The sequence below is a fragment of the Penicillium alfredii genome (assembly GCF_028826965.1).
Source record: "Penicillium alfredii strain IBT 34128 chromosome Unknown utg000007l_segment0_segment0, whole genome shotgun sequence".
Classification (NCBI taxonomy): domain Eukaryota; kingdom Fungi; phylum Ascomycota; class Eurotiomycetes; order Eurotiales; family Aspergillaceae; genus Penicillium; species Penicillium alfredii.
Window position 1 is genome coordinate 2,349,280 of NW_026622704.1, and position 13,853 is coordinate 2,363,132.

The 13,853-nt window shown below is 51.5% G+C and overlaps 4 protein-coding genes across 4 annotated transcripts; all 4 read right to left on the reverse strand.

The window, feature by feature from the left end:
• Positions 1–105: 105 nt before the first annotated feature.
• NUU61_005548 (AP-2 complex subunit alpha) lies at positions 106–3,087 on the reverse strand (the record flags this gene model as incomplete). Its single annotated transcript, XM_056656130.1, has 4 exons — positions 106–207; positions 269–2,184; positions 2,238–2,572; positions 2,636–3,087. 4 exons carry the CDS (start codon positions 3,085–3,087, stop codon positions 106–108), a joined length of 2,805 nt encoding a protein of 934 aa, XP_056511743.1.
• A 981-nt stretch (positions 3,088–4,068) lies between these two features.
• On the reverse strand, positions 4,069–4,560 carry NUU61_005549 (putative copper resistance protein Crd2; the record flags this gene model as incomplete). The annotated part of the gene is made up of 3 exons (XM_056656131.1): positions 4,069–4,145; positions 4,225–4,320; positions 4,401–4,560. 3 exons carry the CDS (start codon positions 4,558–4,560, stop codon positions 4,069–4,071), a joined length of 333 nt encoding a protein of 110 aa, XP_056511744.1.
• An 888-nt stretch (positions 4,561–5,448) lies between these two features.
• Positions 5,449–7,366, reverse strand: NUU61_005550 (homeobox domain-containing protein; the record flags this gene model as incomplete). Its single annotated transcript, XM_056656132.1, has 4 exons — positions 5,449–5,813; positions 5,876–6,525; positions 6,588–6,725; positions 6,783–7,366. The coding sequence occupies 4 exons, from the start codon at positions 7,364–7,366 to the stop codon at positions 5,449–5,451; spliced, it is 1,737 nt and encodes a 578-aa protein (XP_056511745.1).
• A 4,152-nt stretch (positions 7,367–11,518) lies between these two features.
• NUU61_005551 (THO complex subunit THO1/HPR1) lies at positions 11,519–13,733 on the reverse strand (the record flags this gene model as incomplete). The annotated part of the gene is made up of 4 exons (XM_056656133.1): positions 11,519–13,117; positions 13,169–13,287; positions 13,347–13,425; positions 13,494–13,733. The coding sequence occupies 4 exons, from the start codon at positions 13,731–13,733 to the stop codon at positions 11,519–11,521; spliced, it is 2,037 nt and encodes a 678-aa protein (XP_056511746.1).
• Positions 13,734–13,853: the final 120 nt, after the last annotated feature.

A 13,853-nucleotide genomic window follows, 5' to 3' on the forward strand; every position in this document is an offset into this window, starting at 1 on the left:
CATGGCAGATACAGCTACGAATCATAGATCCCGTTCGAAAGAACTGTTCGTGATATTGACTAGGAAGCTGATTAGGAATATACAATGAATGCCTCGCTACGAGCCTCAGGACCGGTCCACAATTCCCTGCGCCAGCTTCTGCTCCATTTGCCTCGTCAGTGCCTGTGGGACGCCTTCTTGCGTGGCTCGGATGGTGATCCGATACATCTGAATAAGAGTCAGTATGATGATCAAAGAACAAGAGCAAGAAAAGGACGCGGGTACATACCGCCTTCTCGTAGTTGGGCTCTAGGCGCATCAGACAGCCCGTCTTGCCTCCCTCGAACTGGAACACCGCGCAGCCGACAATGTTCTTCGGGTTCGGGTCCACGTCGTCCAAGATCCTCCAGGCAAAGTTCTCCACCATTTTCCGGGTGAAAGCCTCGTTGATGGACTTGTTTTTCCCAATCAACCCAAAGGTCTTCTGAGACTCGAGCGGTGCCCCTCCGATTTGGCGCCAGCGCTTGAAGAACTCTTCGGCGGATAGCGCCGACGGGTCCATGTATCGGTGCATCAAGATGGGCAGCTGGAGCGTGTATGCTTGGAGCGCACCGGCCAAGTATGAGATACGGATCGTGGGCGCAGCGGCGAAGGGACCGTGCGCAGAGCAAAACAGTGTCTGTTGTGTCTGGCCAGCAGAAACCACGGAGGGTTCGGGGAGGTTTTTGGTGTCGATCTTCAGGTTGGGCGAGGCCGGGTTGTCAAGGGTAGTGGTCAAGGATCCGATGGGGTACGTAGACTTGTTGGAGATGTAGAGCTTCACGACACCCATGGGGCCGCGGTATTCGGAGCGCAGTCCGACCTGGATCTGTGCGTCCTCAAATAGCACACCCTCTTGATTGAAGTAGAGCCGGTTGAACCCAACATCCCACTCCGGTGTCAGATGCGCGGCACTGGCCATATTTGGAGGCGGAGCAGACGGTCCACTAAGATCCAAGCCGGCCAGGTCACCCGAAGAACTGGCCGGGCTTCCGTTGGCAGCACCGGTACGCGTGCTGTTGACAATGGTCGTAAAGCTGCGCTTCAAGCCGGTGTTCTGGGCCATAAGCACTTCTTGCTTGTCCGCATTTGCGGCCTTGCCTCCGACCACCCACGTCTTTCTTTCGGTGGTGCCAGCAGTCTTCTGGTGAAGTCGGGAGAGCAAGATGGAGGCACGGTCAGAGAACGGAGGCATTTCATCGCAAACGGTTCGCAGCAAATCATCAGTCGGGAGCGTGGCCAGTGACAGGTACTCGAATGCTCGCTGCTGCAACTCGGAATCGGGGGAATGACTGTACAGGCGGAAGATCTGCAGGAGCTGGGGTTTGATTTCAGGGAACAGGTTCACGAACTTGACAAACGACGACAGGATCATGGCTCGCGCGTTGTCGGAACTGGTGAACATCTTGGCCTGTAATGCCAGGAATTGCTCAATGGGGCTTGAGCCAGGGTTTTCAGCAACGAGATGGCCGAACTCGCCCAAGACGTAGCAGCCAATCTTCACCAAACTTTCGTGGCAGTCGGTTTTCAAGTAGCCTAGTAAGGTATGTGCCGCATATGCCTGCAACTCCTCGTTGTTGGTCACGATCTGGATCACTCGTTGCCATACTTCTTCGTTGACATGCTCGCCGGCCAGCGAGAGCAGCTTCAAGGTCATGTCGATGTACCACTGGGCATCTGTGGCATATTTCTCCGTAAGGATTGCAACCTTCAACACCATCTCCTCGCGAATCGCATAGTCTGCAGTCTGCAGGTACCGCAGCAGTTCATTGACAATCGGGCCAGCATTGCTCGTGTCACACATGCTGTACAATAGATCCAAACCTTTGCGGCGGACACTGATATCCCGGTCCCGCAGTGAGCCCAAGATGATATTCTGGTGCTTCTTGATCGGATCGAGAGTTTCGGCCCGGGCAGCAAAGTGGGTCATCGCGTCCAGGCCGAGGTAGCGGACATTAGTCTCGCGGGACTGTATGTATTTGCCCAGACGGGTGGAAATTTGCATCATGAGATTGTGCTCGGAGTCAAGATGGATGAGGAGGTTGATGGCTTCGAACAGAACAGCATTTTGAGCGTTATTCTGCTGGACGTTCTTAGGTGTTTCCATAGCAGCTTGCATGATCTGCTGTAGGGAATCCCGAATAATCTCGCGGACATGGCTGTCTTCTACAGTGGGGGTAAGAACCTAGGCAACGAAAAGGAAGAAGATGGCAGCATACCTGACGGGGGGTAGTACTGCAGCAGACGCAGTAGCTTGACCTGAATCCAGGGGCATGGCACACGGTAATAAAGATAGTCCGGCGCAATGTCGTTGTCGACCACAATCCTCTTCAATCGCTGCGCGGCCTTGACATAGCTGCCCTTGTATTCTTCGGGCAAGTCTTGGGCTAGAGCCATGACTAACGAAGTCACCGACAGCGTGACTCCCATGTCAGGGTCGTCCATGATGGAAATGATTCTCTCGGCCCATTCATTCCGAACGATGCCGGGGTATTTCCGATACAGACGAAGCAGAGTCAGCGCAGCCTTCTTCTTGACGAAAGCTTTCGAGGTACTGGAGATTATCAGTGGAGTTCACAGCCGAGGGGGAAATGATCGGACAGAATCGAAGACTCACGGTGAAATCAAAAGTCTATGAACCTCGCCGCCGAGCGCCTCCCCGAGCTCCCGGCCACCAACATTAGCAACGGCATGCAACGCCAGACAATTGTTCAACTCATGGTGATCTAGCAGATCCTTCCGGATGCTATTGACAACCAAATGAATGAGCTCATGCTGTTCATGTAGGAACAGCGTAACCGCCAAATATCCGATCTGCTTCTCGGAGTACTTGGGGGAGGAGATCAAATTGACGGCCTCAAGATGGCCAAAGTCGACATCGTAGCCCTGGATATAGACATAGAGCAACTTGCAAACATATTTCTTCTTCTGGTAACCGTTGAGGCTGCCCGACTTAAACTTCTGTCGGATGTTGGCCAGTTCTTTATTCACCCGCTTCTCCTCCAATTCCCGCGCCCGCGCGTTTCGCAGGTCGGCGATGAACTGGACGAGTCCTCGCATCGACGACATGGTGGTGGTCCCGTCTGTGTGTGTATGTGTGTTCACTAAGACGAACCAACACTAATTAAGGTGTATGTGGGGAGAGAGAGAGAGAGAGGGGTGGGTGTGGCTGTCGACGATTTCTCGCATGCCACGCGGAGATCACCTCAGGGTGTTTGCGATCGGACAAACCGCGTCACGCAACCATGTCCCGTTTGGTTCGGTTCGGTGTGTCGTCGATGGTGCATTGGCCACACGGAGGTCGGCAACGGGAGAATCGCGATGGGAGGGTTCCTCGGCGAGCTGCGTGTGGGAAACAGGGGGTATGGACACGCAGGGAAGTCCTGGCGGGCAGTCAGCAACGAGGGCAGATTAAGGCCAACGACGGACCAACTCGGGATTGACAAACTAATTCAGCAGTGGAATGTCCCCGGGAGAAACCAGCCAAGCAGTCTCGGGCGAGTCGAGTTCATCGCCATCACCGGCGCTCCCACTCCGTCCTGAGTCCACTTCCGCTGTCGATCGCCGGTTCCGCTGTGGCGGTGCGGGTCAACGTTGATGCGCTGTGGCGGTGCCATATACTATGCTGTTCTTATAGCTGGATATTAGCCAAAGAATGAGAAAATAAAAGATAGATAGAAAGCTAGTGGTTGTGGTTCTTCCTATTTTTTCAAATGGAAGAATTAGAGGCAGATATATCATGACAGACAGCCGAGAATCGAGATACCGGAAATCAACGTCGAGGGAACACAAGAACAGCTCAAATACGGAGATTTAAAATAGAATAAAAAGATAAATATAGTTCTGGGGTATTCATGTTTTATTTGTTTTTTGCTCATGTCTCATTAGAGAGGTACCACCGAAGACAAATGCAGATCAAGCTGTTGTACACAACCCTTGTTTACCTGAACGCCACATCTCGAGCAACCCAGTAAACAATAGCAATGCAGATGGAAAATGCCGAGTAATCATAAGCCACAATAAGGAAACATCCGCAGAGGTTTGGGTCATTCAGGCCCGTCCTGCAGTGGTGAAGTCCACTTCCAGAGCCGAGTCACCGGCACTGCCCTTCTCACAGGTACAAGAAGCTAAAGGCTAGTTAGCATCCATTCCATCATCCTGAAATGAATATAGCCTAACACATCCAGCCATGGAGGAAGTATTTACCAGAAGGTCTGCTGCCACAGGCACAGGCATCGCCTTGCACGGGCTGATTCTCGCTCACCGAGCGTTCACAGGTGCATTGGCCAGCCGGACGGGATCCTAACACAGTGTGTTAATATCCTAGTGCAAAATAAAACTAGTAGAAGAATACGTATATAAATAAACTGGGGAAAACATACGGCATGAGCATCGCGGTCCCGAGATCGTGTTTTCGGTCGAGGCCTGGTTGCAGGTGCAGTGGAGGGCACTCTCCTTGCCACAGGAGCACTTGGCCTGGGCAGCACAAACACAACTTCCACCCTGGGTGGTCTTGCAGCAGGTTGAAGTCGGGTGAACCATGGTGAAGATTCTTAAGGAATGTAGAGATGTAAAGATGTAGAAATGGATTATCACGGAGTTCCGGTCCGGGAAAGAGATGAGTTCTTTTGGAGGAGTCGTGCAAATTGCAGAATTACCAAGTCCAGGGCACACAACAACAAAGTGTTTTTGATTGATTGAAGCTGAGATATGGAAGAGAAGAGAGTCTGGGGGTTCTTTGCATTGGATTTATAGTTGCTCGATGCGTCAGAGGGCACTGACCGGCTTATCAATTCCTGCTCTCTGATTGGCTTGATTGGTGGGTCACGTGGGGTATTCTGGCTGTCTCCATAAAATGGCTAACATTTGATGCGTTGCTGATTCGATACATTTGCCACTGCTGTGCCTTGATTATATTCCCTGGCTGCTTATTGGATACGAAGATATGATTAGGCATTCTAGAGGTGTATTTGGGGAGCCAATGAGAGCTGTGGTATTGAATCACTGGCAGACGGCTGCAACCCTAGATCTATACCAACACAAAAATGCTCGTCTTTGCTAAACCAACAAAAAACACCAATCAATACAAGGACATTAGCATTAAACAGAATCGCTCAAACGTAGCCAATTATGGCGAGTATCCAGAAATTAAACTCGGAATAGACACTGAAACATATATAAAACCAAACGCATTTCAGAAATGGTAAAGAAAAGGAAGTGGTAATAACACAGACAACTGAAGAAACTCAACTTCAAAGAACAGGCAGGAAATGTGCGAAGATTGAAAACATGCTGAAGATAAGACTCAATCAAATATATCTGGATGTCCACAGACAAACCAGAGAGTGTGGTCATTGGAGGCTGGCAAGGTCGTAAATATCACGGGTCATCGGTTGCTCTGTTTATTTATCTTTTTCCCCGTCTTTCTTCTTATTGCTGGATATAATTGGGATAGTGGAAAGACGGATGACTGAATTTCGACAGCAGCGGATCCAGTGCCTGTGGTGTCTTATGCAATGAATCATGGGCGGTGGTTCCCGCTATTGACGGCGCATAAGACGTCGAAATGCTCAGATTGGAGGCTGGGGCATGGGTGTATGGGATTGCGGTGCCCATCGATCCCGACGTGTTGTCGTAGGGGAACTGGCGATACTCGTGCGGTGCAGGCACCGGGAGGGATGAGAGAGTTGGGACGGGTCGTGCATGGGCCGGGACTTGGGAGTCCATTCCCAAGCTGGTATAATCTTTTGGGGTTGACATCGATAGGGTCGGTGGATAGGCCTGCGACTGCGAGCCTGTTTGGGATAACTGGGTTAGGGTTGTGTGTTGTGCTTTTGTCGAACAAAACAGAACTCACCTAGATGATTCATATCATAAGCTACGGGCGTCCCTTGTGTGTCTGTCTGCGATACCGAGTCTTCAAATGATTGCCGTTGATCGTATGGTTGGATTATGCCGGGATGTCGCGGCACGGCATAGTCCACGGGGCGTCGAAAATAGGACATATTCGCCTGGTTGGCTTGTGCTCCCGTGAATCGATTGTGCATTGAAAGGCCATGGTGGAAAGATAGGGGCTGCGCAGACGTATCGGATACGCTGCTGGACCGGGTGATGGGATAATCATTGCGCATTGTTCGTTGTAAATCAGACATGGACGCGGACGCGGCGGGCCGGCTGAATATCATACTCGAGGTCGGTGCGTTGTCGGACCGGCCCTGTCCATGAGAAGACATATACGTCCCTGTAGTAGAGGTCGAGCTAAGTGGCGAGGCAAGGTACTCGTCTTCGCTTTGTCGAGGGAAACCGTCAGTGCGCAGGGCTCTCGGTGCCGCGAAATCCACATTTGGCGCTGCGTATTCTTGCGGGGATACCCCACCTGTCTCGCCGATTGATTTGCCTTCAAACGGCGTGCGGAGTACCTTTGTGGTGTCAAAATCATCCGGCAAGGCTCGCGACTTGATCATTCTTTCGCGATCATTCGTAGTGAGGCGCTTGAGCTTTGCTCGCCTACAAAGTGGCGCTGGTTAGACCAATAAAATGGTTTCAATGGGAAAACAGCGGGGATATACCTGTTTTGAAACCATACTTGGACTTGCCGTGGAGTCAAGCCGGGGATCTCGCGCGAGAGGCGCTGTCTGTGGGCAGCGTCTGGATGTGCCTGCCGAGTGAACTCACTCATTAGGAAGCGGGTTTGGTTATGAGTCAAACTGTTCAAAAGGTTAGAGCGTGTGCCCTTAACCGAAGGCTGTCATCCAGAATCTTACCGAAACCGCTTCATCTTTTTCTTGTCCAGCGGAGGCGATCTGTGGTACTCATCGCTTCCCGTCCCTTCTGCCTTTTCAACGGAAGGACTGAGAGAATATTCCTTGTCCGATTCTTCCTTCATATCATGAAGGCCTGAGACTAGGCCGTTGGGGTCTTCAAAATGGTCAGTTTCATCCTGATGTTGCGACATCAAGAGTCGTGGCTGGGGCCCGCTAGGAATTCCTAGTTCGGCCTGTGATGGTGACTCCTCTTTCCCAGTTCCCATCCTCGGGTTAAACGTGTCATGAGACGAGCTTTCTTCCTCGGGGGACGATGTAGACTGAGCCGTACTGGAGGCCATCGGATTGGACAAGGCATTCTCAGCCTTGACACCAGACGTGTGCATTTCAGCAGCAAGCCCGGGTGTAGCACCAAGCGTGTTCTCTCTCTGCAGTGACAGCCGTGGCGAGGTTGATCTGGACCCCGGGACACTCTTCTCCCCGTTTCTTGTTGCCGCAGACAAGTGAGATGTCACTGCAGACAGATGCGAAGTGACAGGCGTGGATAAGGCAGGCAACCAAAGACAAGGGCCGCCGATGGACATGATAGGCTCGGCTTGCCCTAACCACAAGTTGGAATGTATTGCAAGACGATATCACGTCTGGATAGAGAATATAGTCGACTGTGCCGGCACGTCGAATCAAAGTACAAAAAAGGGAAGGAAAATAACAAACGAAAGAAAAAAAAAAACCAAGTCCCCTTCTCCTAGATGAGACGGGGGTGGGTCTGATCAAAGTGCCGGGGCACTTGCGCAAGAGGTTTCAGGGTTTCTGAAATAGAACAGAGCAAAGGGCGAAGACAAAACCAGCCGTTGGATGAGTAGGATCTCTGTATTCTCTGGAAGAGCAGACCGAGAGTGCTTCCAAGGTGCCCACAAAACCTGACAGGTGAAATCGAGTGCAGTACCAGAGAAGGACTACAGAGCAGCAAGATGTGCCAGACGGGACAGTCTCCAGCCAGCCCTCTGGATCTGAGATCGTTGGGCAGCTTGTCCAGCTGATCCTTACGCAGCTCGGTAGTAGCACGTACGAAACACGCAACCATCCAAACTGTGCCGTGTCTGGGGGGCAAATCCAGTGCTGGGAAAAGCCAGAGAGATCCCGGACAAGAGGCAAAAATCGCCAAAAGCTCCAATAGTGCTGAGCCAAGCGAAGACAGGGCGGAGGTAGTGGAAATAGCTGTCGGAGTGGGATATTAAACGGACGCCCACGAATGTCTCCAGGGTCCACAGGATGTCAAGAAGTTTGGCCACCCGAGATTTTCGAGGTATCTAAAACACTCCAGCGCCAGAGAAAAAGAGGGGGGTCTTTTGAGCCGTTTGAATCGCCTGAAGGAATCAACACCTTTGGGTTTGGTGAACGACGATCCTCGCAACGGTCGTAACGGTAGATGCAGATGCACCAAGTCCAGAGAAAAAATAAAAATAAAAATAAAAAATCAAGGAATTCAACAGACGCGACTAGCCGGGGGGGGATGATGCAGCCCCAAGGACCGACGGCCTAAATTTTGCTCCCAAGCAGTGGAGGGGCGTGAGAGGGGCGAAAGGAAAGGCAACTGGTCATGGATCAAGTGCAATGACAGAGAGATCGGCGATCAAAGGCCTAATCCAGTCGATCGTAGAGATACGCCCGAGCTCACCAGGATATCAGAACTAAAAGAGATCGTCTCAGGTGGATTGTAGCCTCAGATCCTGTACCCCCCCCCCCCCAGGCGGGTGAAGCATGAGGTCGTAACTGGGTCCAACAGAAAATAAACAGAAACTAAAATAAAAGGATACCGAGGCCCATGCAGCAGAAGTACGGGGAAGAGATACAGACTGGAAGATGGCGTGTCCAAAGCACTGGAATTGCTCCATCTCCATAAAAACCACGGCCAGGTCTTGACAGCAAAGCCGAGGCATCCACCCTTAAGTCTGTGGCGAATGGTACTGTGCACGAAGCTAACAGCTCCATGGGAAGTGGGAATGACCCAGGAAGTAGCAAGTCTCAGCCCAGGACCCGGACAAGCTCTAGACGGCTAGACAACCGGGAACAATCCATGGATCGTGTTTGTAGACCTAGGGTATCAGACAGGATGGGGCCCGAATTCTGTGGACACCGGCAACGGGGTAACTCAGTGAGCAGAGATCCACCAGTGTCCAACTGACTTATGACATGACGGGCAATAGAAAAATTTCCGGCGTGGATCCGTAGCCAATCTGTATTGGCTCGTGCAATGGATGTGGCCCAAAGCCAGGCGTTGATGTCTGCAGGGGTCACCAGCCAACCATCCGGAAGGTCGACGAGTCAACCCTTGCTCACCGGCCGGAAGATGCACGTTGCTGCTTGCCTGCGCCATGTGGAAGAGGTCTGTCGGTTGTGCTAGCGGCGTGCTGGCCCCATCCAACGGCAGTCCAAGTCGTCGGACCCTCGGGGCTATCGATCCAGGAATGGAGTTGAGCAGCCACTCAGCGTGCTGCCCGCCACACTCCAGGACAAGAAAAGCCTGGGTCTCGGCGAGATTTCGAGGCGAGAGTGGTGCATGGAGGTCCGGTGGAGTTCCCGAGTAACCGGTTAGAGACGAGAAAAGTAATAATAATAATAATAATAATAATAATATTATTATTATTATTATTATCATTATTCCAGCCCAGAGGGCTGTCCATGGTCGCCCAGAATTCTCTAACAGAATATTCAAGGCTCATTGGCAAAGCCCGCGGGCCCTGAAACTCGACATTCGGGCAACGCCGTGATATCCCGGCACAGGGGGCGACATGTTTCGCCCGGGACCAAAAATAACGTGAAGAACGAGCTCGGATTCACGGAGAAATGGGCAGGAATCCTAGAGTTCCAGAATTAGCACACTCTCAGACAAAAGATCAGGAACCGGTGTCGACGCTAGTGAAGGGCTGAGAGTGCGCTCTCTGCCCCCACCAGAGAAAAAGCTCCCTGGAAATCTCCACTTCACAGAACCATGAAACAGTCGAGGTTCCAAGGGGTTGCGTGAAATGAGCTGCCCAGTGTTCCACATCAGACTCGAATCTAGAATTGATCTAGACTCGTAGGGGAATGGATGAATCGGAATTCGATGGATTTGTGGTTGCTGGAGGTGCCTGGTAAGAAACAGCTCGGTTGCGGAACCCGATGGCTCTCTCACCTCCAGGTCGGCGCATATCACTTCCTCATGAGGCACATAAGCACATCCAACATGGAAAACAGGGTGGGACTCGGCAAAGCAATAATGCCACGCATTGGAGGCTGAAGGCTGCGGGTTTCGGGGAGAAAACTCGGAGCCGTTGAGCTCAGATCCCGAATCAGATCGCGTCCATGGGCCCTCCGGCCGAAACTAACCAAACCTCGATTACATCTTGCACTGCGGAGAGTGCCGATCGCTGCACTCCGATCGATTCGATTGCCTTGTGCTCAACAGTCTATACATGTCTATCTTTATATGTCCATGAATATCTAAATTTGATACAGAATTTGGCTGACGCTGAAGCACCGTGGAAGCACAGAGCAAGTATTTGTTTTTATTGTACTCGAAAAAGCCAGCGATATCAACATCCCAGTATATTCTTGCTCAATCAGGTATATGCTGCGACGCACTATTGAGGCACCGGTGGGACATCGGGTCTACGATCCAAGTACAATCAATGCACAAAAGTACTCTCGAAGGATTGTGAAGTAGCGTGCTCCATTGGTGGAGCCCAAACTTCAATGCTCCATCGGAAATTTCCCCATATTCATGCGTCTTTTTTTTTTTTTTTTTTTTTTTTTTTTTGCGAGCACTGTTGCATATATCCTGCGAACTCCTTTTTGAATCGAGTCAAACACCCGCGAAACACCCGCACTAATAACCGGGGGCCACAACTGCAAAATGAGAAATTCTTGCCCCTGCATCCTCGCTTGTGGGAGATATCCGCAAGGGAAGCCACTTAATTCTAGTCGTGTTGCAACGGTGAAACATGGCTGCGACGGTTCGGGCGCCCCAGCCATGCCACTGCAATTATTCCTGGGCAACCCCCTGGACACAGAATCCTCCGTGGATACATACAAAATAGAAAAAGAAATAGAAATTGGAAAATAAAAAGTACACTGGTTGCATTTCATGCAGGAACATTTCTAGTCCACCGTGTTAGGGTTGCCGATCAACTAAAGAAGGCCGTGGTCCCCACGGCGATAGCTAATTCGACCTCCAAGTAGTAAAAACCATATTCCATCGCGTGTGCGTTTCCTCGTTCGGCTGTCGGGTACATCCGAACGGTTTAATGTCCGCCTAAGCCCCGGTGAAAACAGTCCCGGAAACAATTCAAGTGCCGTGGTCCGATCCTTGGGGGGCGTTGATTTCTGACAATTCCATCTGCTGACCCTGAGAGATAGGTTCTAGGGTAGAAGGCATTGCAGCCAAATTCATCCCTTGAGAAAAGTCGAGTATTTGAAACAAATCCATGGGATCGCCCAAGGCGACAAGTGAAGCAGTCGAGATGACAGTGACCACGCAGGCGGGCCGATGCGGGAATTGCTCCCGTAATTGGCAGGTATAAAACTTTGCATTGCCATGAAGTTGATACATGCGAGATCTGCAACTTGCTTGACCCATGAATGGATGTTGCTAGGCGCCATGGCTGCATAAGCCCATTGACAGTAGGACTCCGGGGCACCGAAGACTGGTCAACTCTTGAGTTATACCCAAGTCCTCATGCTAAACCGAGCTTTCGTCAAGACGCGGCGTCCTCTTTGGTGTCATTCACTGGAACGCCTGATGGATCAGGACCCTGTTCATTGCTCGTGTTCTCGTCGGCGGTAGGATTCGGCTCTTGCTTTTCATCACTGGTGACATTTTGGTTCTCGGTAGACCCGTCCTGCGCTCCATCTAGGCCCTGGGGTAAATCCTTGGCACCCTGAGCGACTTCCTCAAGAGGTTTGGGGGTGCTGTCAGTGCCCCCTTCAGTAGGCTGAGGCGTGCTGTCTTCAGGCGCGGCAGGTGTCTCGAACAGCGCCTTGAGGTTATTGCCGTCCTCAATCTTGTCAAATGCACCAAGCTTCGATTTGACAGAGAGACGGAGGACCCGCCAGGCCTTGCTAGTTTTGGCCCTCGCCGCATTTTCTTTTTCTTCCTGGCTTTGTGCCATATCCAAGTCCATCTCGTCATCCATGATGCCCATAATGAACGAGTCTGCCGCAGGAACGGAGAATCGGTCCGACTCCTTGAGTCGCTCAATGTTGGCCAACGACTCGCCATCGGAAAGAAACTTGAGGTCGAGAGATCCCATAGGAGAGAGACGGAGACGCTTATTGGCATAAGCTTTGCTGGCATGCGCGCGGGCCGTCGTGAAGTCCGTCCCCGAGACGGCTGGCCGCTCGATTAGTGGACAGCCTTCTGCCTTCCAGCGCGCCCAGTTTTTGTCTCGGGACAGGACGGTGTCCACCATACGATAGTAGAACTTGCCCTCTGGCCCTTGTTGCAGGTATCCTTCAATGCTTTTCCTCATTTTTACCGCCCATTTGGCATCCTCCTCGCCCAACACAAAACCGTAGAGCACAGATTTGTTCGTCAGGTTGGCCATGCGGGCTTTGGCCTTGGGAGTGAGAGAGAGCATAAAATCGAGAAGAATCAGTGCCTGGACAAGCACATGCCTGCGGAATGCGGTATCGCTGACTTCAAGATCAAACAGATCCCGGCTAGTCAAATACTTCGGGTTGAAGCTGCTGGCAATTTCCACGTCATCTGCGCTGCGCTTGCGCTTGTTGGATTTTCGGGCGTCTTCTGCAGCTCGGGCGGCGCTTTGGCTGTCAAGGTCGGTTTTGATGTTTTTGAAGGCAGACAGCGTCGCCTCGAGTCCAGACTTGAACGTGGCGAAACGTTCCGGGTCGAACATTTTGCTCGGTGACGAAAAGTAGGCTTGGAGACTCCAGAACACAGGATAAAGAGCGTTCAGATCAATCTCTTCCTTGTGCTTTTTCTTATCGCCCGTGGAGACAACAACCTTGGGGACTTGCGATGCTTTCTCAGGAGCCGCCTCAACATCACGACCACCATCTTCTTGTTCACCAGGTGTCCCATTGTCGTCGGCCATGGTTATGTCCTCCTCTTTATTTTCTTCAGTAGCTGATTTTGCAATCTCGTCGTAAGTGGTAACATTTTCGGTGTGGAACTCGCCCCGAAGGTTGACAGAACTTTTGTCGCCAAGCGGGAAACTCTGGAAGAGAAATATGAAAACTCGTCCGCAGAATACCGTGTCCTCAGCGCGCGAAAGTCTGCGAAGAAGCTCGTTGCATGATCTCAGAATAATCAGGCTTTTCTGTTTAAAGTGTTTCTTTGAGGACAGTTAGTCGGTGCCACTAGAATAATCAAGGGCAGAGCGAACCTTCGTATTCCGTTCCCGTCGCGACTCCAAATAGTCAAAAACCTTTCGGCAACCATCGATTGTTTGACTGTCCAACAGCTCTTCAATGAGCCAGAAGATCAGGCCAGGTTCGCATTGTTCTAAAGGGACGTTAGAGGGGACGCGGGCATAGGAAAAGCTGCAGCGCGAAATGGCTTACCATTGTCGGAGAAAATGGAGACGATATCAAGAAGATTCCAGACCTGGATGAAAGCAGGGTCGTCAATGGAAGTTGAGGACTATGATGTTGAACAATTGGTTAGCGTTGTCATAGCTCTTGACGGACGAGATGCGATCAGCTCCATACCAGGACGCGATAGAATTTCTCTCGAAAAGCGATTTCCACGGCAGCAAACTGTGTCTGCTGATTCAATTGCGAGACAATGCCCTGACTTTCCTTTGGAACTTGCCAGATCGGTTCGCCCAGGTGAGCTTCGGTCAACGGGGGTTCGATCTGCTTGTCGGGCTTGACCTGCTCTGCGCGATCGAGGACGGTGTCCACCAGGTTTCTGTAGACCTTGACGGCCTCAACATCCACAGACGCCATCCTCTAGACGCGAAAAGAGGACAAGGAGGCAAAGTGATGGTCGGGACGGAAGGGAAAGAAAACAGAGTGAGAGATCGGAGCGCTGGATGCGGTGGAACCGGCAAAGCCAAGACTCGCTGA